Consider the following 23213-nt stretch of genomic DNA (forward strand, 5'->3'; position numbering starts at 1 on the left):
GATAAAAGATACATTTGGTGTTTGGAGAGATAAATTACATATGGAAGCGAAGTGAACGTCTCTGCAGCAAATGCATTGCCACATGACGGTGCAGGGGGGGGGGGGACAACATAAAGAAGTTTCCACTTGCATCATTAGCTTTCGCTATAATAAACGAGGCGCTCCATGTGATGTATAATACAGAAAAGAAAACACAGCTGCTTTGCTTCGGCAGGGGAAGTGCATAGGTGCGATGCACCTGAGTCTTCGCACACTTAATAAGCCCTCTATAGCGAGGCTGGCGAGCTCATAGCATCTACTGCTGAAAACCATTATCTATGGATAATTAACTATGTCAGGACACTGAGGTCCTAACATGAGGCCCTCATAATTCCCCACTAAGGGAGAGACAGTATAACATTATTGTAATATATTACTAATTTTTAACAATAAGGCTGTATCATTGTTGTCTTATTCGGGGGGGGGGGGCTGCTACAAAACGGCCCAGGTTTTAAATGAACGATGTTTTGCTTCTACGGTTTGTAATTCTGCTACCTCCTCTTCTCTGCCTGCTTTTATTTTTTAGTATAGGGATTTCTATCCCACCCTTCAAAGAGATTCCCAGGACAGCATACAGTATAAATAAAATAATTTAATAAATAAATAAATTATTATTATTATTATTAGTAGTAGTAGTACATATCTTGCTGTACATTTTTAATGTCAATTCAGAAAAAGTTAATCAATTATAGTAACTGTCCTGTAATACAATTATTTTGATTTTTAATTATGTTGGGGTGTCCCCCCCATTTTTTAAACGTAACCGTTCAAATAATAATTTAGATTGAGAATCTTTTGATATGACTCCGAGGAGGGTGTAAGGTTAAACACTGCCTTGTGCCGTGTTACTTCAAAGCATTGTGAAGACATTCCATTCATCGCCCATCAATTATCTGCCTTCGTTTCTTCTCTTCAATTTGACAATGTTTTGTCAATTTAATCATAAATACCATCTTCCAAGCACTTAACAGCCAGTCTGTTAAAGGGTGTGGATTGTATCCAACATCAGAATAGACTTGCTAAAACTCAGCGAGCATCACTAAAGTCACTTTATTTAAATGGGTCTACTCTGAGTACAATTTACTTGGATACATCACAGTGGGTTTACTTTACCCATACTGATGACTCTATGTACCTCCTTTTGATTGCTAATGACAATCATACATTAAACAAATATTAAACATTAAGCAAACATGGAAAAGAAAAAGAAGTTTGCAGTTTTGTTACTTTGTATATGTGTGCTCTATTATTAAATATCATGATTGTATAGATTTGTTATATTTGTAAACAGTTTTCTTATATGGTGGTCCGATTTATAAAACACGGTCCTAAAAATTATACTTCCCTCCTTTCAGATAACAGTAAATCATCAATTCACATTTATAGATGTTGACTTTGCAATCCACTTTATCCTCTCAAAGCATCTCCCTCTCTTTTGGAGGAAGGGAATGTTGGAGGAAATTTAATAAAAGTAAAATAAATATTTTAATCACTCAATGAAAAGGCTTTTTGACACGTGGAGACAAAAGCTTGAGGACATTTATTAAGAAGACTGCCTACCGTGTTGGGCTTTGTGCTACTTCATAATTAAAATTGCACCTGAGCAGAGCCATCTGTGAGTGTGTATTCAGTCTCTGCGAAAGCAAGAAACTACCCCCCCCATACACAAATGACAACACATTTCTGCATAACTCTTATGTGAAATAATACCAACCCCCCTCCCCACCAAAGAAATCACATAAATCTTTATAGAAACCCTTATAGAGGAATAAAGGAAGACTATTGACTTGATGGCAGGATTTCAATAAACACTCACACCTTTATTAACAAAGAACATTTAAAACAATAAAAGAAATGATATAGTAGATTCTTAAGAAACAGCAGTATGTAACAAGAGGGAAACAAACCAGAAGTGGAAGTTGGGGGAAGCCCAGGAGGAGAGGGAAGAAGTGATGAAACATAAATGTTATTGATATGAGATGTATGTAATGACAGAAAAAGAAAACTGAATAAAAATTTAATTAAAAAGGAAAGAAAAATAATAGATGGATAGATAGATAGATAGATAGATAGATAGATAGATAGATAGATGATAGATAGATAGATAGATAGAGATATAGACAGACAGACAGCAGTGTTAATCATTCTCAAAGTAGACCCACTGGACATGGCTAACAGACCCATTAATTTTAACTGGTGTACCCTGAATAAAAACTTAGTTAGATGCAACCTCACTAAAGCAAACGGTGGCCATTCTTAAGACTAATATGTGGATCAGAACAGCTAACAACTTGATTATATTTCACCAAATTCTGCGGTGCTGTTTTGGTTTGGTGTACAAAAATGAACCAACTAATTAATTTGAACTTTGCCTATGATCCCAGGCTCACTTACTGGGGGGGGGGGCATTGAACTCAGTGGAACTTACATAGGATTGCTCCAAATGTCATGGCTAACTTCACTAGGATTGGGGCATCTGTTTGTCCTCTGTTCTATTTATTTTATATGCAGTATGACCTCGTCCATCAAACTCTCCTTGAGCTGGATAGGGGCTCAAATGAGACCCCACAATAAATTAATGTCGCTCATATGGTGATATAATGATATGGATCTGCAATTGCTTTGAATAATGGAGAACTGTATCAGGGGGAACCTACAGTATACATATTTTTAGCTGCATGCATGTATTCAGCATCAGAGGGTATTTTTATTTCTGCATGTCTACAATTTATAAGTGCCTTTCTTGCTGACTGAAGGGGGTTGGGTGGGTAAACAAATGTCAAGACAGATCTCAATTTTGCAATCTGCAAATCCATAAATAAGATCCTATACAATAAAACCTAGATCTCAGTTAAATCAATGGAAGTTCTCTCAGGGCCAAGGTTTCTCTCTATAAAGGCAATTTCCCAAATGCATTTTTGACCTGGTACTGACCCTACCTTGAAAATGCAGTTTTCTTCCAGGATTGTTGATGCAACAAAATACAACAGGGCTTTTGGAATCATTCCCTCTTTGGTCTATTATTTCCTTCCATGGCATTTGCCTCCCCCTCCCCATTCTTTTTTTCAACACACACACACACACACACACACACACACACACACACACACACAAATGTATGCATTTCACTGAAAATATTTCACAGTTCACATGTGCCAGCAAGGTGCCCACCAGCCAAGTTTTAACACTGACTTTTAAACCAGCAAATTTTAGTATTCTCCTCCTCAAATAGTAGTTAAGGATTACAGAGGGGTAACTGAGGGAAGGAGTAATAAGAGCATGTGCTTGGGGCATAAAATAGGCATCAAAGATCATGCACTACACTGACAGTTATGAAAATAGTTACAGGTAGGTAGCCGTGTTGGTCTGACGTAGTCGAAGCAAAATAAAATAAAAATCCTTCCAGTAGCACCTTAGAGACCAACTAAGTTTGTCACTGGTATGAGCTTTCGTGTGCATGCACACTTCTTCAGATACACAGTTGTAAAAATAATTATTAATGGATGTAATGGTTTCATTAAGCACCTTTTTGAGGCAGCCAAGGAAAAGCCAGATACTGATAGAGTGAGGGGCTTAATGAGGGAAGTAGAACGGCTGCAGCCTAGCACAGTAAAGCTCATTGGTTTGTTACTACCAGTACTAGTGTAGAAGCAGAAAAAAATCGAGAAATGGGAAAGGAGACTGCAATTCTGCATCCACTTAACTGGCAGTAAGTTCCATTAAAATCAATAGGATTTCAATCTGAGTAAGACTGGTGTAGACACAGGATTACATTTGAGCAGCTATGGGTGGGATTGAGCTGTCAAAACTGTTTGTTTTTTTAAATAAAATTGCATTGCATTTCCAATTTCACAGAACTTTATCATACATTTTGTTGAACCAACCTTAAAACTGATCTCTCATAAGGTATTATTTTACATAAAAGTCCTATATTTAAATCAGAAGGTATTATCTTTCCTGGTTGGAAAAATACATTGCAATACTTTTTTTGGGGGGGGGACACAATGAAACCTAGGATTAGTTTACATCTTCATACCGGTAATTCATGTAACATTTGTTCATCAACACTTAAGTATGTCTCCTTTTCTTTTCGTAAATATAGATCAGTCAGCATTCGCTGATTTAGACAAATCTAGACAATTTGTAGACAAATCCTGTTGGAGAACATGCTATGATTATTAAATACATAGTTTGCTGAACATTACCTTGCTTTGATAAGCCACTGTGTGTCTGTGGAGGAGATTTTAGCTGCTTCCCCCCCCCCCCCCAGCTAATAAATAGCTAGAAGCCTTGCACCTGATGTTGCTGAGTAACTGTAAGAAGCCAAAGTAACAGTGAAGTTTTGAAAGGTTCAGTCCTCCATCTTGATTCAAAATGATGTATCCAAATGCAGACAAAATCCTGTTTTTGAATCTCAAGAACCATCATCATGCAAAATTTATCCATGTTATCTTAAGAGGTATCCAAATACACAGAGGATACACAAATAAACAACTTTCCAAAAAGATGGCTATAGTTGCCGTGCTTTAATGAATTGCATATTATAACTCCATATTGTTTGTTCACAGATGCTCTTCAGTTGGATATTCACCCCAGACAGCTAAATTCATATTTATTTACCTTGAACTCTGATATAAAAGTTGAGAAAATGAAAAGGAAGAAAACACACCGCTATGAGAGACAAAAGGTTTGATGCCCTCCCCCCCCCTTAAGATGCAACAAAGGGGATGAAAATACTTCACTTTGACTATTATAAATCCATGATACCTGAAACTTTTCCTATGAACTAATTTTGCAATGAAAACTCACCCCCCCCCGCAGAGTGCGCAAGAAAATAGAAGTGAACAGATGTCCCCCTCCCCTCTAAACCCATTCCTCCCTACAATTAAACCAGCAATGATTTTACAGACCAGTGAGTTGCTCCAGCGTGTGAGCGCGCATCTGTGTTTGTGTTTACGGGGCTAATCACTCGTGTCTTCGAGCGACCCCCCCCCCGATCCTGACTCTTCCTACACCCCTCCAACTCCAGTACATAACCACTGCCATCAGACAGTATCAAGTTCGTCTCTCCCTCTCCCTCCTTTTCTCTTCCTGCACTTTGCAGATGATGCCTCTAACCATCATGACAACAGCGAAGGCAGGAGGGAGGTCTCCGTACCTGCCTACCTAAAACAAGTTTCTGTAAAGTAATGAATAGAGACAGCTTGGGGACCATCCACCTGCACCAGCCTGCCTTTTACTGCTTGAAAAGCAAAACCACGAGGGATTGGCAGAAGGTACTTGTCTGACAGGGCCAGGACAGGCTTCCTCCTCGGTGACAGCCCGGGCCTTGCCTCTTAAACCTGACCCGCCATAATTCCTTCACAATGCAGCAGCAAAGCAGCTGACAGTAGCAGCTGCATCTCCTAAGCGAGATGGATGGAATTTTCATAACTAGTTCCCCAAGTTGCATTTTACCTTCAAGATAATTTATGAGCCGCTCCAGAGCCTTGAAGAGACAATATGCTTGCCATAAAATTAACTGTAACAGTCTTGTAGGTTATAATTAACACTGGGAGGGTAGCACCAACTGGGTGAAACACATGGCATAATTGATAGTGAAACTGGAAATTAAGGGGAAGCTAACAATATCATTACCGTGCACGCCGCTTGGGCAAAACCAACGCTTTCCAGGGGTTAATTGCACTCTCTTTCCAATCTACACATCTCTGATGGGGAGTAGATGTGTGTCCCGGGTAGGAGGAAAAGGCGAAAGAGGCAGGGATACTTGGCAAGTCCACTGTTGCACCTGGGCTGGTGGATTTGCATTATGGCTTCCTGACAGGAAGAGACATATGCATGGAACATGGCAGCATCTAAACATCTGGCGCCAAGGACACCACTGATGAATGGGGAAGCCTCACCAGATATTTCATTGTCTCTATAAACGGTGACCTTAATCTGCTAACAGTTCTCCTCAAAAGTTTCCCTTCCTGCTAGGTAAATACGCTCCCCACAAAAAAACCCCGTATGCCTAATGGGACTGGTAGAGTGGATGGCAAGGAGGCCAAAAGTAGATGGACAAAAGGTAAAACAAAGCCACCCCTGACTGGTTAGGAGAAAGAAGTAAGGAGGCCAGCCAATGGGGATAGCTGAGTGCAGACGACCGATGTGCTGTATTTGCCCGAATGGAACTGTTGGCCTCCATCTTGAGCAGCAGCTCAGACTCGATTCTGACCCAGGCAAGTGGGGGCTGCCAGATTAGTTGGTGAACTTGCCCTGGAGGCAGAGTTGTTGTTTAGTTGTGTCCGACTCTTCGTGACCCCATGGACCAGAGCACGCCAGGCACTCCTGTCTTCCACTGCCTCCCGCAGTTTGGTCAAACTCATGTTCGTAGCTTCAAGAACACTGTCCAACCATCTCGTCCTCTGTCGGCCCCTTCTCCTTGTGCCCTCCATCTTTCCCAACATCAGGGTCTTTTCCAGGGAGTCTTCTCTTCTCATAAGGTGGCCAAAGCATTAGAGCCTCAGTTTCAGGATCTGTCCTTCCAGTGAGCACCCAGGGCTGATTTCCCTAAGAATGGATAGGTTTGATCTTCTTGCAGTCCATGGGACTCTCAAGAGTCTCCTCCAGCACCAAAATTCAAAAGCATCAATTCTTCGGTGATCAGCCTTCTTTATGGTCCAGCTCTCACTTCCATACATCACTACTGGGAAAACCATAGCTTTAACTATACGGACCTTTGTTGGCAAGGTGATGTCTCTGCTTTTTAAGATGTTGTCTAGGTTTGTCATTGCTTTTCTCCCAAGAAGCAGGCGTCTTTTAATTTTGTGGCTGCTGTCACCATCTGCAGTGATCAAGGAGCCCAGGAAAGTAAAATCTCTCACTGCCTCCATTTCTTCCCCTTCTATTTGCCAGGAGGTGATGGGACCAGTGGCCATGATCTTGGTTTTTTGATGTTGAGCTTCAGACCATATTTTGCGCTCTCCTCTTTCACCCTCATTAGAAGGTTCTTTAATTCCTCCTCACTTTCTGCCATCAAGGTTGTGTCATCTGCATAACTGAGGTTGTTGATATTTCTTCCGGCAATCTTAATTCCGGTTTGGGATTCATCTAGTCCAGCCTTTCACATGATGAATTCTGCATATAAGTTAAATAAGCAGGGAGACAATATACAACCTTGTCGTACTCCTTTCCCAATTTTGAACCCGTCAGTTGTTTCTATATATGGATATGGAGGCGGGGGTACAGTACTAGATACCAACCCATGGCACAACATCGCCTGAGCCAGATCCTGATGGTCAGATGCCTCTTCAGTCCCAGATTGGGACTTCCAAAGGCAGTAAAACTTATGCCTCCTGAAGAGCCAGATTCCTCACACCAGGAATGTTATGCATGTGTTCATTGTTATGTTGTTGTTGTTGTTTAGTCGTTTAGTCGTGTCCGACTCTTCGTGACCCCATGGACCATAGCACGCCAGGCACTCCTGTCTTCCACTGCCTCCCGCAGTTTGGTCAAACTCATGTTCGTAGCTTCGAGAACACTGTCCAACCATCTTGTCCTCTGTCGTCCCCTTCCTAGTGCCCTCACTCTTTCCCAACATCAGGGTCTTTTCCAAGGATTCTTCTCTTCTCATGAGGTGGCCAAAGTATTGGAGCCTCAGCTTCATGATCTGTCCTTCCAGGGAGCACTCAGGGCTGATTTCCTTAAGAATGGATAGGTTTGATCTTCTTGCAGTCCATGGGACTCTCAGAGTCTCCTCCAGCACCATAATTCAAAAGCATCAATTCTTCGGCGATCAGCCTTCTTTATGGTCCAGCTCTCACTTCCATACATCACTACTGGGAAAACCATAGCTTTAACTATACGGACCTTTGTCGGCAAGGTGATTGTCTCTGCTTTTTAAGATGCTGTCTAGGTTTGTCATTGCTTTTCTCCCAAGACGCAGGCGTCTTTTAATTTCGTGACTGCTGTCACCATCTGCAGTGATCAAGGAGCCCAAGGAAGTAAAACACTGCCTCCATTTCTTCCCCTTCTATTTGCCAGGAGGTGATGGGACCAGTGGCCATGATCTTGGTTTTTTTGATGTTGAGCTTCAGACCATATTTTGCGCTCTCCTCTTTCACCCTCATTAAAAGGTTCTTTAATTCCTCCTCGCTTTCTGCCATCAAGGTTGTGTCATCTGCATATCTGAGGTTTGTTGATATTGTTATGTACTCATCCCTTATATCCTCACTACAACCCTGCGAATTAGGATAAGCTGAGAAACAGTGAATGATCCATGCTCTCCCATTAAACTTCATTGCTGAGTCAAGATTTGAAGCTGTCTCTCCTTGGTCCTCATCCAACACTGGCTTTTTAGGAACACTGGTTGCTAGGAACCAGAGGGTGTGGGTGTGTGGAAGGGGGATTACTTTGTGGTGGGAACAAAGGCATGGATCCTAACTTTCCTTTCATGAATGGAGTAGGGCTTTGCTATCCCCTTGCAGAAAGTACCAGGTAAGACTGCAGTACCCATATGGTGATGGGTATGGTGAGAAGATTGCAGGTGGACTGGGGACTTTATCTGGACTGGGGACTTTATCTTGTTGAGGAACAACAAGGCAAAGTTTAAGGAGCACAACAATGGGTAAGGATGGATCTGTTTTTAATGGAACACCCCATTTGGCACAGTTTGAGCATACCGGAACATTTTAACTTCTCTTAATGTAACAACCCAACCTGGCTGTGAATTAAGATATGCTAAGTGCATGTCTCTCCCCCCAAAAAACAATTCTGCTCTATTAACAGTTGCCTTAAGAAATGCTGAAGTGCAATTATCTTAACATCTAATTCATCAAAGGAGGAAAAACACGGGAAAATACTGATGCTGCAGAGTTGATGAACAGAACCAATTTTATAAAAAGGCAATCTGGAACACCATCCAACCACTTACCCATTCTCTAGCAAGGACCAGAAACTGAAGGTATTTATTTGTGTCTTTCATACACACCTATATATATATATATATATATATATATATATATATATATACACACACACACACACACACACACACACACACACACACATGTCCCTGGACAAGATATTGGAATATGGTTTGATAAATGATGGAACAGTGTCACCTACAGGCAAGATAAGCAGTTAATAAACCACCTCCATCCTCAGCCACTTCCCCAAGCTGACAGCTGAATTTAGACTTTATCTATAACCTGGAAAATACATGGCAAAGGAAATGACTAAGATACACCGGGGACACCCCTAGTATAAAATAAAATTACTACTCTTCATGTGTGGCAAATTGTCTTCTTAAGATAAACACACTGTATAGCTAGCGATTAATCCATTATGGGGCGGACAAATTGCTAACCTTTCCTCTCCAGGGCATTTCTTCAAATCAACCTTGACCATGATGGTCAAAAATCATTCTGATTAAAGGGCTAACACGGCAGCTAAAGACAAATTTGGGGGTGTCAAAGGTACACTTATCTCTCCTTAACATCAAGCAGAACGCCTACATAACTCATAAGCTTTGTGGAAATGTTATCCATGAATCTACCAGCCCAGAAACTAAAACTATGTACCGGCCAAGCTTATTATAAGTTTGGGAGCAAAGTTCAGAAAATATATGAAACCAAAACACCCAGCTAGCAAATATTCAATAGCTATTTACATTCTGAAAGGAGGTTTTCACTGGGTTACTATGTTCACTAGATTAGTGTAAATCTTCATGAGCATCTTGGATGAAGATGGAGATCCTAATTTGTACAGAGTTATCACCTATCCTAGGATGTCAGGGGAGTGCCAAAGAGCAATGAGTGTGTTCACTGCAGATAATGGCTGTTTCATATCCACCTTGAGATCCTAGGCACTCAAGGAGCGTATGGATAGGCTCAACTATCTTCTGTATGTCTTCTGCTTTCACAATACAAGCCACAAAGGAAGTCCCATTTTGAGCTGGTAACAATAAATACTCATTTGGGCCACCCTAAAGAAGACACATGCAGCAATGTGATCTCATGCATGTTCAGTGAGTAGAGACGGAGAGAAAAACTGTTGCATTTTAATGAGAAGCTACCTAAGTTGTGCTTCTTGAACCAAGACACAAATTGAAACAGCTGTCTTTCAAAATTTGCATTTTCCTGAATTTTGTTATTCAGTTCAGCAATCAAACAATATGTACCAAAATGCATATATTCATGAATATAACATACCAAATACCTTACATTAGGGAAAATTGCTTGCAGAAATGTGTACATTAGTCAAAACAGCAGGCAAAAAAAATTGTGTTTTTAGGGAAATTTCTCACTAAAGGGCTGAGAAATTTTCATAAGGATCTTTTCTTAAATAAACATGCACAAATTGTTGAGGAAATGCAGAGAGGTGAATTTAAAGTTTGGAGAAATGAGGAAGTTGCAGAAGCAACATTGACAGATTTGTCTATCTCTACCCATAAGTGAATCCCAGTGTGATCAGTTTGTTTAGGAATGCAGTCTTATAGAATTCCACCTCTGAAGCAAAGAATATCTGGGCTCAGCCAAGTGTTGGGAAGCACCACTGCTGAGCTCCCCGAAGAAAGTATGGGTTACAAATGGAATAGCTAGCTAAATTTGAAGGAGGCCATTCTGAGCCACTGGGTTGTATCCAACTAAGTTTGACTCACGGCAGAACAAGTTCTAGTTCATTTCATTTCAATATGTTGAAATGAAACCTATTCATTTCAATAGGTCTACTTCAAGTAGAATTTGGTTGGAATAATATTATTTGCTTTTGCCAAAAACAAAACAAAACGTAGACTACCTATAGCAGCAGTAGCCAAAATGGCATCATTCTCCATATGTTGGACTCACATTAGCCATACTACTGGTAGTTGAAGCTGATGGGGGCTGCTGTCCAATAATCAGTGTTAGAAACCGAGATATAAAAGCTAGGAGCTAAATGGCACCTTAAACCTGGGTTATGGGTGCAACAACGGAATGTCCAGGCACACTTTTTTATAACAAGAATACAAAGTTGAAAATGTATGAACTGCAGCTAAAATATTATGTTCATTTTTCACATGGTCTAGTCCCTCTCCTGCCCACCCCCCTAATATTCTTAAGAGGGTCTCTTCTCCAGTCTTTAGGGAGTAACTGGAAGTGGGGAGACAGAAAAAGGTCCTCCATTACTTCCACTTTGCCGTTTTAATCTGAACCCTTAGGCGCAGTACTGTGCACACTAGAGCTCAGAAACTGCTCGCACTAATAAAATTCCCCGTCGCAAAATGTGCCTAGAGCAGTGTTTCCCAACCAGTGTGCCTCCAGATGTTTTGGGACTACAACTCCCATCATTCCTGACCACTGGTCTTGCTAGCTAGGGATGATGGGAGTTGTAGTCCCAAAACACCTGGAGGCACACTGGTTGTGAAACACTGGCCTAGAGAACAATGAGAGTTCAAAACACTTCCAACAACATCCAGAAGACATCATGCTCCCTAACCCAATCTACAGAATTGTCTTCAAAGATTGTCTGCAAATGTTAACTAAGAATGGGCTTATGTGGGGTGATTTTACAGATTATCTTTCAGAGCTAGGGGGTACAAGCTGATCCTCAATGGGATGCCAATGTTCTAGGTCCACAAATATTTTAAATTATGTTTATATTAATTAAAGGTAAAGGGACCCCTGACCGTTAGGTCCAGTCGTGAACGACTCTGGGGTTGCGGCGCTCATCTCGCTTTATTGGCCGAGGGAGCCGGCGTACAGCTTCCAGGTCATGTGGCCAGCATGACTAAGCCGCTTCTGGTGAACCAGAGCAGCACACGAAAATGCCGTTTACCTTCCCGCCAGAGCGGGACCTATTTATCTACTTGTACTTTGATATGCTTTCGAACTGCTAGGTGGGCAGGAGCAGGGACCAAGCTACAGGAGCTCACCCCGTCACGGGGATTTGAACCACCGACTTTCTGATCGGCAAGCCCTAGGCTCAGTGGTTTAGACCACAGTGCCACCCGCATTATATTAATTAAGTTAAAGCAAATTAAGAGGGGGGTGGTGATTTGGAGGTGCACAATGCACAGACTTTTTAAAAATAATATGATACATAAATCTTGTTTAATAAATAAATAACATGGGGGGAAAGTAGAGCGGGTTTGAAGGAAGTGCAGAAAACAGGAAGTGACTTAACATCCGCTAAAAAGGGGAGTGGTTTCAAATCCTATTGAAAATAAGTGAATGGTATGCCACAGTATCCCACCCCAATAGGAACACCAACCAGCTTGGGTGGGGAAGGAGGGGGCAGATTCCACACCTCTCTCTCTCTCTCCTTGTCTCCATCTCTTCATCCAGCTACATTATCCGTACCTTCTCTCTCTGCCCTGTACCTTTTGTGTCCTGCCTTTTTAGATTGTTAAGCTTGTGGACAAGGACCGTCTTGTTCTGATTGCACAAAAGCTGCACAGGGAACCTCTTTAGTGAGGGCACACATGCTCTAAATAAATACATACATTTCATCAATAACTTCATTAAGGTCTTTCACTTCTCAATTTTCCAGGTCCCATCAATGTTGCCTTTGATGGAAGGAGGTGAGGGGAGCGTTACTAACTTCAATATTAAAGTTAACCCTAAGGGCTAACTCTATGATCACTGGATGGAAGACTTTAAAAAGAAAATACACACAATACAGAACTGCTTTTAGAACTCTGTAACTTATTTTAGGTTTTTTTCTAAATAAAAATGAAATTGTTTATTAGAACGTTTGTTTTGTTTTTGTCTTAAAAGATACATCTGTTTGCCACCCTGGGCTCCCCAGGGAGGAAGGGAGAGAGATAAATTTAATAAATAAATAGAATAAAATAATATTTTAGACTGATCTTTTCCAGCAGCAATCTAGGTAATTTTGCCAGTATTCTAGGGATTTCCTCAAAAATACTCAAAGCAATACGAAAATAAAAATAAAATCATAACTGGGGGGGGGGCAGTATTAGGATGCAAGGTGCCAATGGGACCTAAGAGGAGAAGAAGCATTTCTTCAAAAGGTTACCCCTCTCTGTAGTCATGGCTCTCCAGAAATTCCAATGGGTTATAAAAATGCTGGTCTTCCAATGTCACCTTCTGCCTCCTCCCCCTTCCCTCCTGCAGTTCTCATCTGTTGCTATAAATAATTTTTCAGGGGTCACTGAGATCATTGCTTTAAAAGTAACATCTTAACAGAAAGAACCATTACCCCAGACCAGAGTATGTTGACAACCTAGCTTGCACCAGAGATTTCTTTGGCGGCCGCTTCTTTGTTGAGAGCAGCGACTGCATGTGTGCGTGTGTGTATATATTATTCCAACGGGGAATTAGCTGCGTGAAATTCTAAGCAGAGCACATGTTTGAAAGCATCTTGTTTTTTTATTGTTGTTATTCTTTTAAGGAGATAAAGCAGAAGCACCCTTAAGAAGGGTGTGGTAGGGCTCACACACTATGAATCAGAGACCATACCCACAAATATGTGTGTAAGGGGGAGGGCTTATAGGGAACAGCCCCCCCCCTCATCAGGTCAAGTTCCTCTCAGAGCAGTAAGTCCAGTCAGATTACAGGAGTCAGGAAGCAGAGAGGGAGGGACAAGGCTCTAGCAGTGTCAAAGAGCCTCAACACCGAGTATAGAGGGAGGCAGCTGGGCAGGAAATGACGGGAGAGCAGTCAGAAGGACAGCCCTTCCCCCCGATGCCTGAATTGAGGCGCACGGCACCCCGTAGGGCAAGAGGGAAGCGCTGTGGGGTTCCCAAGCTGTTATGTTGGGCGCGAAACAGAAAGAAGCCATTGCGAGGTTCTGACTCAGACTAAGCAGACATGTTTTCCAGACACTTTGCACTGTAAATAGAATGCACAATAAAAAAACACCTTAAAGACAAGCAGGTGTGGAGCATCATTACTCAAGAGTAGCCGCAAGAACCTCTGACAATGTGTCAGTCGTTTGCATACCAAATAAAAATCCCTACCTTTTATAAAGCTTGTGCTCTTGTTCACCTGGAAGCAAATTTGGCTCATTACGGAATGGGTGGGATACCTGTGCCCCTCCAGATGCTGCCAGGTGACACAGCCCATCATTCCTGTGCTGGCTGGGGCTGATAGGAATAGGAGTCCAGCAATAAGGACCCAGCTGCACTACTCTGTTCCGAACTTCAAAATGGAAAGCGTAATGCTGGTGGTCAACAAAAGAGGTTTAAAGACTGTCTCAAGGCAAATCTTTAAAAATGTAGTATAAACACTGACAACTGGGAAACACTGGCCTGCGAGCGCTCCAGTTGGAGAACAGCCTTTACCAAAGGTGTCATGGGCTTTGAAGAAACTCGATCTCAGGACGCAAGGGAGAAACGTGCTAAGAGGAAGGCACGCTTGGCAAATCCACACCCTGATCAACTCCTGCCCGGAAGGCGTGTGGATCCAGAACTGTGGAAGGACGTGTGGATCCAGAATTGGCCTCCACAGTCACTTACGGACCCATTGTTAAAACCGTGTTTAGGGAAGACAATCTTACTCGGCTACGAGTGATCGCCAAAGAAGAAGAAAAGATACAGCTAAAGCAATTTCATAGCACTTGGAACAGGGAGATCGCCTTGCCCCATAGATGCCCACTTGACTGCTTCAATCTGCGGAACTGGCACTGTTTGTAAGAAATCTATGTTGTAGTGTGGTAGCACTTACATTTTGGAATGGCATCTCTATTGCTATCAGGCAAGTGCCTTCACTGTATTCTTTCTGCTGTCTGTTAAAAAGAAGTTTTGTTTAGACATGCCTACCCAGATATCCGGAATGCTGATGTGTGTTTTGATCTGTTTTTAGTTTACTGCTGATACTATTTTTTCTTAATGTTTTAAATTGTTGTAAACCTCTTTGAGGGTTTTTTTAAAAAAAATTAAAATAAAAACCGGTTCAAGTAGTGTATAAATTTTATGAAATAAAATTAATAAATTAAACAGTCGTGGCTCCCCCCAAAAAAAGTATTATGGGAACTGTAGTTTGTTCATGGTGTTGAGAGTTTTTAGGAGGAGACCTCTCTTCCCCTCGCAAAGCTGCAATTCTTAGGCCGGTTTTGCAACCAATCCCTCTTCACGGTAAACTCTGAGAATTGTAACTCTGTGAGGGGAATTGGGTGTTTTAACAACTCCCAGCATCCTAAACAAACTACCATTCTCAGGATTCCTTGGGGGAAGCCATGACTGATTGAAGTAGTATGAAACACACACACACACACACACACACACACACACACACACACACACACACATAGGAATGAAACATCCTTGTTAAGCAACATACAGTCGTACCTTGGTTGTTGAACTTAATCCATTTCGGGAATCTGTCCAATTCCCAAAATGGTTTGAAAACCAAAGTGCAGCTTCCGATTGGCTGCAGGAGCTTCCAGCACTCAATCAGAAGCCGTGTCAGATGTTTGGCTTCCGAAAAACGTTCGCAAACCTGAACACTCACTTCAGGTTTGCGAACGTTTTTCGGAAGATCCTGGTTTGCAGCATTCGAGAGCCAAAACGTCTGAGTACCAAGGCATTTGACAACCAAGGTACGACTGTATAGCACACTAACTAACAAATCAACTAAGATTCAAGCCAGACTAAAGAAAAATGAAAATGGTCATTGGATGTAAAATGTAAAATGATGGGAAGAAACAGGAGACTTGAAAATCCTGAATGCGTTCTGAGGGACAAAGCTTGTCCCTGACTTCCACAGCTTCTAAATGCTTCATCATTTATGAGGGATACTAAGCTGGTCAGCTGAGATCTTTTACTGGATTGGGTTCCATATCCAAGTGCCGGAGTTATCTTGATGGAGAGCTGTGTGACTCAAAAAGGCAGCAAACTCCCTTGCCAACAAAGGCTGGCCTCATAAAAGATAACACCTGATCTGACATCCTCTTATACAACACAGTGCCATATATAACTTCAACCTGGTATCTGATTATCCATGCAAGTGGTACAAGGCCACTAGAAGGGCAGATAGTTAGATATTTACACACATAAATAAGTGATCACTTAGATCATCTGGGGAAAATTCTACCCTGCCTAAATATTATAGGGCGGTAATTTTCCACCATTGTGCTTCTACTATGGAATGCCCTTCACTCTGGCACAGCAACCATCAGCTGCTTCAGATGGATTGTAAAGATACATCTTTTTGCCCAGGTTTTCCTTAATACATAAGATTGGACCCTATTTCTTTGTGTGGATAACTAGATCAATAATAATAATAATAATAATAAATCAAGCAAAAAGTCCTGAATAGTCTGGGCCAGAAGCTGGGCTTTTTCTTTCATCTGGCACTCGCAGGAACTCAGTTCTGGCACCACTGACATTCTAAGACATTCATTAGCGACACCTAGATCACAGAAGTCATAGAATCGTAGAATTGGAAGGGACCCTGAGGATCAGGTAGTCCAGGCATCCCCAACCTTCGGCCCTCCAGATGTTTTGGGCTACAATTCCCATCATCCCTGACCACTGGTCCTGTTAGCTAGGGATCATGGGACTTGTAGGCCAAAACATATGCATAGCTGCCAAGTTATCCCTTTTTTACAGGGATTTTCCCTTATGCTGAATAGGCTTCCTCGCGAGAAAAGTGAAAACTTGGCAGCTATGCATCTGGAGGGTTGGGGATGCCTGAGGTAGTCCAACCCTTTGCAATGCAGGAATATGCAGCTGCCTCACATGGAGATCGAACCTGAAACTTTGGTATTATCAGCACCATGCTCTAACCAACTGAGCTATCCAGGCTATAAGTCCCTTCTAGAGAAGGCTCACTTATCTCCTTTCTTTAGTCCTCACATCAAAACTTTGCTTATCTATTTGGGGTATGTGAATCTTTTGAGAGGAACACATAAAGCTGTCTTATATTGAGTCAGGCCATTGGTTTATCAAGATCAATATTGTTTACACTGACTGGCAGTAGATCTTGAGGGTTTCGGACAGGTCTCTCCCAGTCCTAGTTGGCGATATTGGGGACTGGAACTGGGATCTTCTGCATGTAAAGCAGATGCTCTACCACTGAGCCACATTATTGAGTTTTAACACTTCAACAGGGCTAATATGGGCACGTGTGAATCGGAACGAAGAATTCATAAAAGGAAACATGAGTTCAGAGTTTGAATGGGGCAGCTGCAATTCTGGTTTGCTAACCTAGATTGTCATATGCACTTCATCCCCCTTTAAAGTTATTATGAAGTGCAACAAAAGCGCCAAAGGCCCTACCAGTTCTGAACACCACCAAGATTATGGGGTCATTTCTTGGGAAGGTGAAAAAATGTAATCCATCTTTGGGACAGTTTAAATCCTCAACGTCTATTTTTTATACACAGTTTCACTTCTTGTGCTCAGTATGTGAGCAGGTTTTATGGAGATTTGCAGTTACGAGGCATAAAGGATGTTCAGGAAAAGGGACCTAAGAAAGTATGGATGGATGGATGTCTTGGAAATCAGAATCCTCGACAAGCAGATTAAAAATAAATATTGGCTATTTCCTTGTTCCCCAGGGAGTTGTTGTGTATTCCCAGTTGCAACACCAATTTGGTACTTGAAAACCAAGCAAGAGTCGCACGCTTTCCTCCTGCACAAACCGGCTGCCTCTGGCAGACACCATTGTTTTTAACAGGCACGATGACAGCTGATACTAATGCCACTTTGTGGGTCAACTGTCAGATGGTGGAGCTAACACTCTGTCTTCACAGATTATACATTTTTCAGTCCTGTGATGTGCTGGGCTTCCGCCATCCTACGCAGCCAGGAAGCCTGACCATTTCAGTTTCCCTCCACTTGCAGAGTCTATGTGGTAAGAAAAGTGGTGGGGGGGGGGAAATGTCACCAAATTACCAGAATTCCAAGCCAGCTCTAACTATCCTTCACGTACTACAACTACCAAAGCTGGTGTAAACAAGGAACACAGTCTGAATTCACGTCATGGATTACAGAGTTTGGAATTCTTGCTGGGAGGAAAGATTGTTGAGGTGTGGAAGGCATGTTGTTCTATGTTAGAGATTCAAAAATAGGGAACTGAAGAAAGAAAGAAAGAAAGAAAGAAAGAAAGAAAGAAAGAAAGAAAGAAAGAAAGAAAGAAAGAAGGAGAAGAGAAGGAATCCCATCAGTGCTGATTTTTAGGGTGTATGGTCACATCGTGGGTGGGGAACCTGTTGCCCCCCAGAAGTGGGCTCTAGTAGTGGTAAAACAAGAGCTGCCCAAGGTTCTGCTTGGCCTTGAACTTCTGTAGGAGGTCCCACTCATACTACAAACACCATCCATCTACAGCAAGGAAAGACAATCAGGTGTGTCCCCCTGAAGTTGCTGGACTCCAATTCCCATCATCCCTGACCATTGGTCATGCTGGCTGGGGCTGGTGGAAGTTGGAGTCAAACAACTTCTAGAGGGACACAGGTTCCTTGGTGATATCCCTCCTCTCTCAAGCTCTGGCCATTTCTACAGTCTGCTTGGTTTTGTTTCTCAGAAAAGAGTAGAGTGGGGTGGGGTGTCTTAACTTTCTGGAAGAACTAAGGTAAGAGAGTGACTCAGAAGCTTAAGGAGCCCCCAGTCCACCTTGAGATATCTTGTTGGCAAGGTGACCCAAGGCAGGAACCCAAGTTCTTGACATAATTCACCCTAATTGGCTTCACTATTTGGAACATGCACAATCCTAGCATTTCCACTTTTTTGGGTGCTGAGGGGGTTAGGTATGGAAGAAGAGTCCCTCTCAATCTTACTAGCTGTTAGCAGCCACAAGAAACTGAGAAGTGACAGATATCAGAGGGACAAGGAAATTACTGACAAAATACATTTCCCCCCCTAAATTGAGCATAAAGGCAATTTAATTTAAATCAATGTTACCATTCATATGACACTTTAGCAAACTGCTACAGTAACCAAATCTATAAACTATTTGTCTATTGTGTTAAATTTATTATAAAACATGGGTGGGTATGTGTTTTCGTTTTATTATTTCAACTAGGCAATAACCTCTGATTAATTCCTGTTTGGAATCAATAGTTTGAATCAATTAACATTTTTCCACTGTATAAGATGAATACAAACTATTATTATTATTATTTGCCTTGGGCCATGGTCTTTTATTATCTGTTTTTGTGTTTACGCCAGTGATGCCTAAAAGCCTGGGGATGCCTAAAATGTTCATTGTGCACCAGCATCAAAGTTAGAGAGGCATCTTAACTCCAGAATGTAGAGACTAGTCTTAGATTCATGTTTTTGAAGAAGCTTGCAAGAGAACTGATAAAGAAGTTTGTTCAAGAACTAGCAAACACTTCACACAGAGACACTCACCTTTATCAGAAGTGTTTTACCAGCAACAACCATTTCAATGAGTTCGAAAATGTTGTGAGGTTTGTCTCCTAAATTAAGAGGTGCATGTGATATCATACTGAATTCTTTTCCATAAGATGTCTTCCTAAGCCACAAATGGAATTAATGCAAAGAAGGGTCTACATGCCTACATAGAGTACACTTTTTAAAAACAGGTAGGTAGCTGTGTTGGTCTGACGCAGTCAAAACAAAATTAAAAAATCCTTCCAGTAGCACCTTAGAGACCAACTAAGTTTGTCATAGGTATGAGCTCATACCTATGACAAACTTAGCTGGTCTCTAAGGTGCTACTGGAAGGATTTTTTTAAAAAAACACACACACAGAAATACATTTTATCTTTTTAATATCTATCCACCACACTAACCCCCACTGAGACACATCTTTCATGGTTATGAAAACTCTAAATAGCCCTGGTGCTATATAAATGAATAGCTACAACCAGCATTTTGGCATAAAATATGTACTCTTTAAGCAGTTAAACAGCAGAATAATCTGCCCCTTGCCATGTTTGATGAGAAAAGGCAGAGAACCTATTATTGTTGATTAAAAAGCAGTATGGTGAAGACTCAGTCCTCTGCATGCTTACCTGGCTGCAAGACCCATTAAAGTCAATGGAACCTACTTCTCGACGCAGATAGCATAGGATCACACAACTTTCATAAACTAAAGGAGGGATGAGATAGATACTAAACGGCACTTTCCCCTGTCTTCTCTTTGTCTCGTCATGGGTTCATTTCTTCCATGGTCGCCATTAACTCTTAATCTATTCCAGCTCTCCTTATGGGTCATTGATTCTATATGTACCGTGGTTATTTTTAAATGCTTCCCTTTGGTCAAAGGGGGAGAGAGGAGAGGAGAGAGGAGAGGGTGGGGGGAGAGAGTGCTGCCTTGAGCCAGATGGGCGACTTCACACTTCATTTATCAAACCCAATAGACTAGGCTCCATCTCCCCATGCTTGCTTATTGCAGTTAAATTTCCATACAATTTGGTAATAATTTTCATTATCAGACAGTGACCCTAAAATACAACGAGCTTCCTTCCCCCCCTCCCCACTTTTTTTTTGGGGGGGGTTGTCTTCATGGCAGGTTTGAAATTCACAGCCGCACTCTTTTAGCTTCCCGACTCTACAGTAGGACGTGAGAAGCTGCCTTTACTTTATTAAGAGAAAGATGACCTCTTGTAAGCAGAGGTCAAGAAGAGGTCAGCTCAAAGGCCTCAAGAAGCTCTTTAACAGCTATAACAATCTGTCCATCAGACCCTATCTCACAGAATAAACAAACGGCAGCCTTTAGGAACCTTTGGTTGGTTCTGTTAACACTCTGAGCATATTCACATCCTTCCTCCTTCCCTATTTATATCCTGTTCTTTTTCCTATAACTGCTGTCGCTCTGTGTACTGGGTTGCTAACACACCAAGTCTGCTTTAAAACAACCAACAAACACTGGGCAGCTTGATCCTCTTTAGATCCAGACAGGGATGCTGCCGGACGACTTCCATCCCCCAGAATGCTCTCTGCCCTGCCAGTGCAGAAAATGATCTGAGATGGCCAACTGATTGGATAAGGAACTTTACTAGGATTCAAGGGCTGGGTCTTTCATAAGCGCATTACAAAAACCAAGAGGATTTCTAAGAAATAAAAGACACATATTCAAGAAGATTCTAATCACTATGATGATGATGCATTGCAAATTTAGCCAATTAATATCAGTTCTTGTTCAATTCTATAGGAAACGAAGAGCTACCATTTTAACACATGAAGTCATCTGCTAAGCCATGGTTTGTTTGATAAACTATGAGTTAACCATGGGTTGTAGCACAGGCAGGCAAAGAAACCATGGCTTGTTTCTCCAAAGTCTGGCATAGTTTCCCAGCAGCTCTTTTCCCATGCCTTTGCAGTTTGGTGAGCATTTGGTGTTCAGTGCTCAAACAAACCACAGTGAAGGAAAGGTGCTGGATACTCATATAACACCAAACAGTGGTTAAAATAAATTGAAGTTCAAAAGCCAACAACAAACCACATCTTCACATCATGGTTTCTTGGCAGTAAACAAACCACAGTTAAGTGACTGGGCAGGGTTCATGCATAAGACTAAATCAGGGTTTAATAAACCACAGTAAAACAAACCTGGCCTGATAATATGGGCTAAGCAGGTCACTGGCTGCATTTGCATGGAGTTTGCATGGTTTAGTACTACATGGAGAAGCTGCAGCAAACCCAAGTGGAACATTGTGTCTGCCTCTTCCTCCTCCTATGCACCCAGGAGGACTTCTGTGGAAATTCTATACATTTTCAAAGGAAGTTGACTTGTATTGTATGGACAAGTATTCTGGCTTATATCAAACTTCACGGAGTAAAGTTTGCAAACAAGACAACTTCAAACCATGGATTAGAAACTGGCTTGTTTAATTGGGGACCTTCTGTGCAGCGGCATAGCGAGCCGCCGTGACACCCAAGACGGCAAATTGCCATGCACCGGGGGGGGGGTCGCTACGCATGTGTGTTACATAACGACACATGCGTCGTTACATGGTGGGGTATCGCCGCCGCCCCACGCCTCCAAAGCCGTGTGCCTCCAGAGCCAAACTCTAGGTAAAAAGCCAGCTTGGCGTTGAGATTCCTGCACTGAAAAGGGTTGGGCTAGATGACCCACAACTCTACAATTCTCTGAAATCAATCAATCAATCAATCTTGGAGGAGGCAGAGAGAAGGTAAAAGCTGCCCTCAGCACCCAGCTCAAATGACTCCAGCACGTGCAGGACCCCAGCTTGCCAACATCTCCATGGCTTCAGGAGGTTGTGCTACTCTTAACTTCACAGTGTGAAGAATTCAGTCCAACAGAGCCACAATCCCACTACACCACTGGATTCAAGCACTTCCCCAATAGGGGAGCGACCCTTCCATTATAGGAGGCTTTCTCCAGTGGGCCTTTGCCTATGCTGGCTGGGACGTGTGGGAGTTGTAGTCCAACATCTGGAGGGCACCGCATTGGCCAACCCTGCTCTTTAGCAGGCATGGCTAATTGGTGGCTCTCTAGACAATGGAGGACTGCAACCCACGTCTTCCCTGGTCATTGCCCGCACTAGCTGGGGCAGATGGGAGTCAGAGGCCAACAACTTCTGACAGCCCACAAATTAGCTACTCAGGGCTACAGCCATTACTTGAGTGTCAGGACAATATAGGGTGAAAACTCTGGGGAAGAAAAGGAATATGATTTAGTGGGACACACACTTCTCAAATTTCCAGTTTTACATGGGAGCTCACAGCCAAAACTACAGTACTTGTAAAACCCGTTAAATATACACACAGACTTACAGAGTCTCTCCCCCCCCCCAGCTCTGGCTGTTTTCCCTCTGATCTACTTGACCTAAATTTCTCCAAGTTGCATTGTTCATAATATGTCTTCTCTAATGCACAACGTAAGGTAATTGGAGTCATCTGTATTTAACTTCCAGAGAAGGGGAAAAGGAGAGAGAAAAAAATCTATTATCTAATCTGGCTGATCCCCTGATGGCTTGCTGAAAGTAAAATACTATAACCTATTGCCTGGCCTTTGACAAGCGCTAATTATTTCCTGTCGAAGCACATTTTTCTTGTGTAATTCCAAAGTACACAATAGGCTGATCTCTAAAACACAGGGGCTGCTCCTCCAGAGCCTCGGCGGATGTTTTATAACTTTCACCACCCTAGCGAACGCTTGACGGCTACTATCGTCAGCGCCTCCATTCCAGACATCTCTCCAAACCTTTGAAGAGGTAAAAAGTGCGGGGATATGGTAACAGTCTGTTTATGTGGATCATATGGATGGGACATTTTAAGATAGGTCAGTGTGATGAGAAACATCAAATGTGAGTCAGAG

General features: G+C 42.2%; 1 protein-coding gene across 12 annotated transcripts in view; it reads right to left on the reverse strand.

Annotated features, from left to right (window-relative positions):
- The window catches only part of FTO (FTO alpha-ketoglutarate dependent dioxygenase), a 528974-nt gene that overhangs the window by 395873 nt on the left and 109888 nt on the right, over positions 1–23213 (reverse strand). The window contains exon 9 of one of the 12 annotated variants that reach the window (XM_060276061.2): positions 7062–7158. The exons of the other annotated variants lie outside the window; for them this stretch is intronic. Coding sequence (XP_060132044.2) covers positions 7128–7158 — 31 coding nt within the window. The 3' untranslated portion in view covers positions 7062–7127. Of the gene's footprint in view, positions 1–7061; positions 7159–23213 lie in introns of those variants that run through there. 12 annotated transcript variants of the gene reach the window in all.

Source organism: Zootoca vivipara, chromosome 6 (assembly GCF_965207765.1).
Source record: "Zootoca vivipara chromosome 6, rZooViv2.hap1.1, whole genome shotgun sequence".
NCBI classification, from domain to species: domain Eukaryota; kingdom Metazoa; phylum Chordata; class Lepidosauria; order Squamata; family Lacertidae; genus Zootoca; species Zootoca vivipara.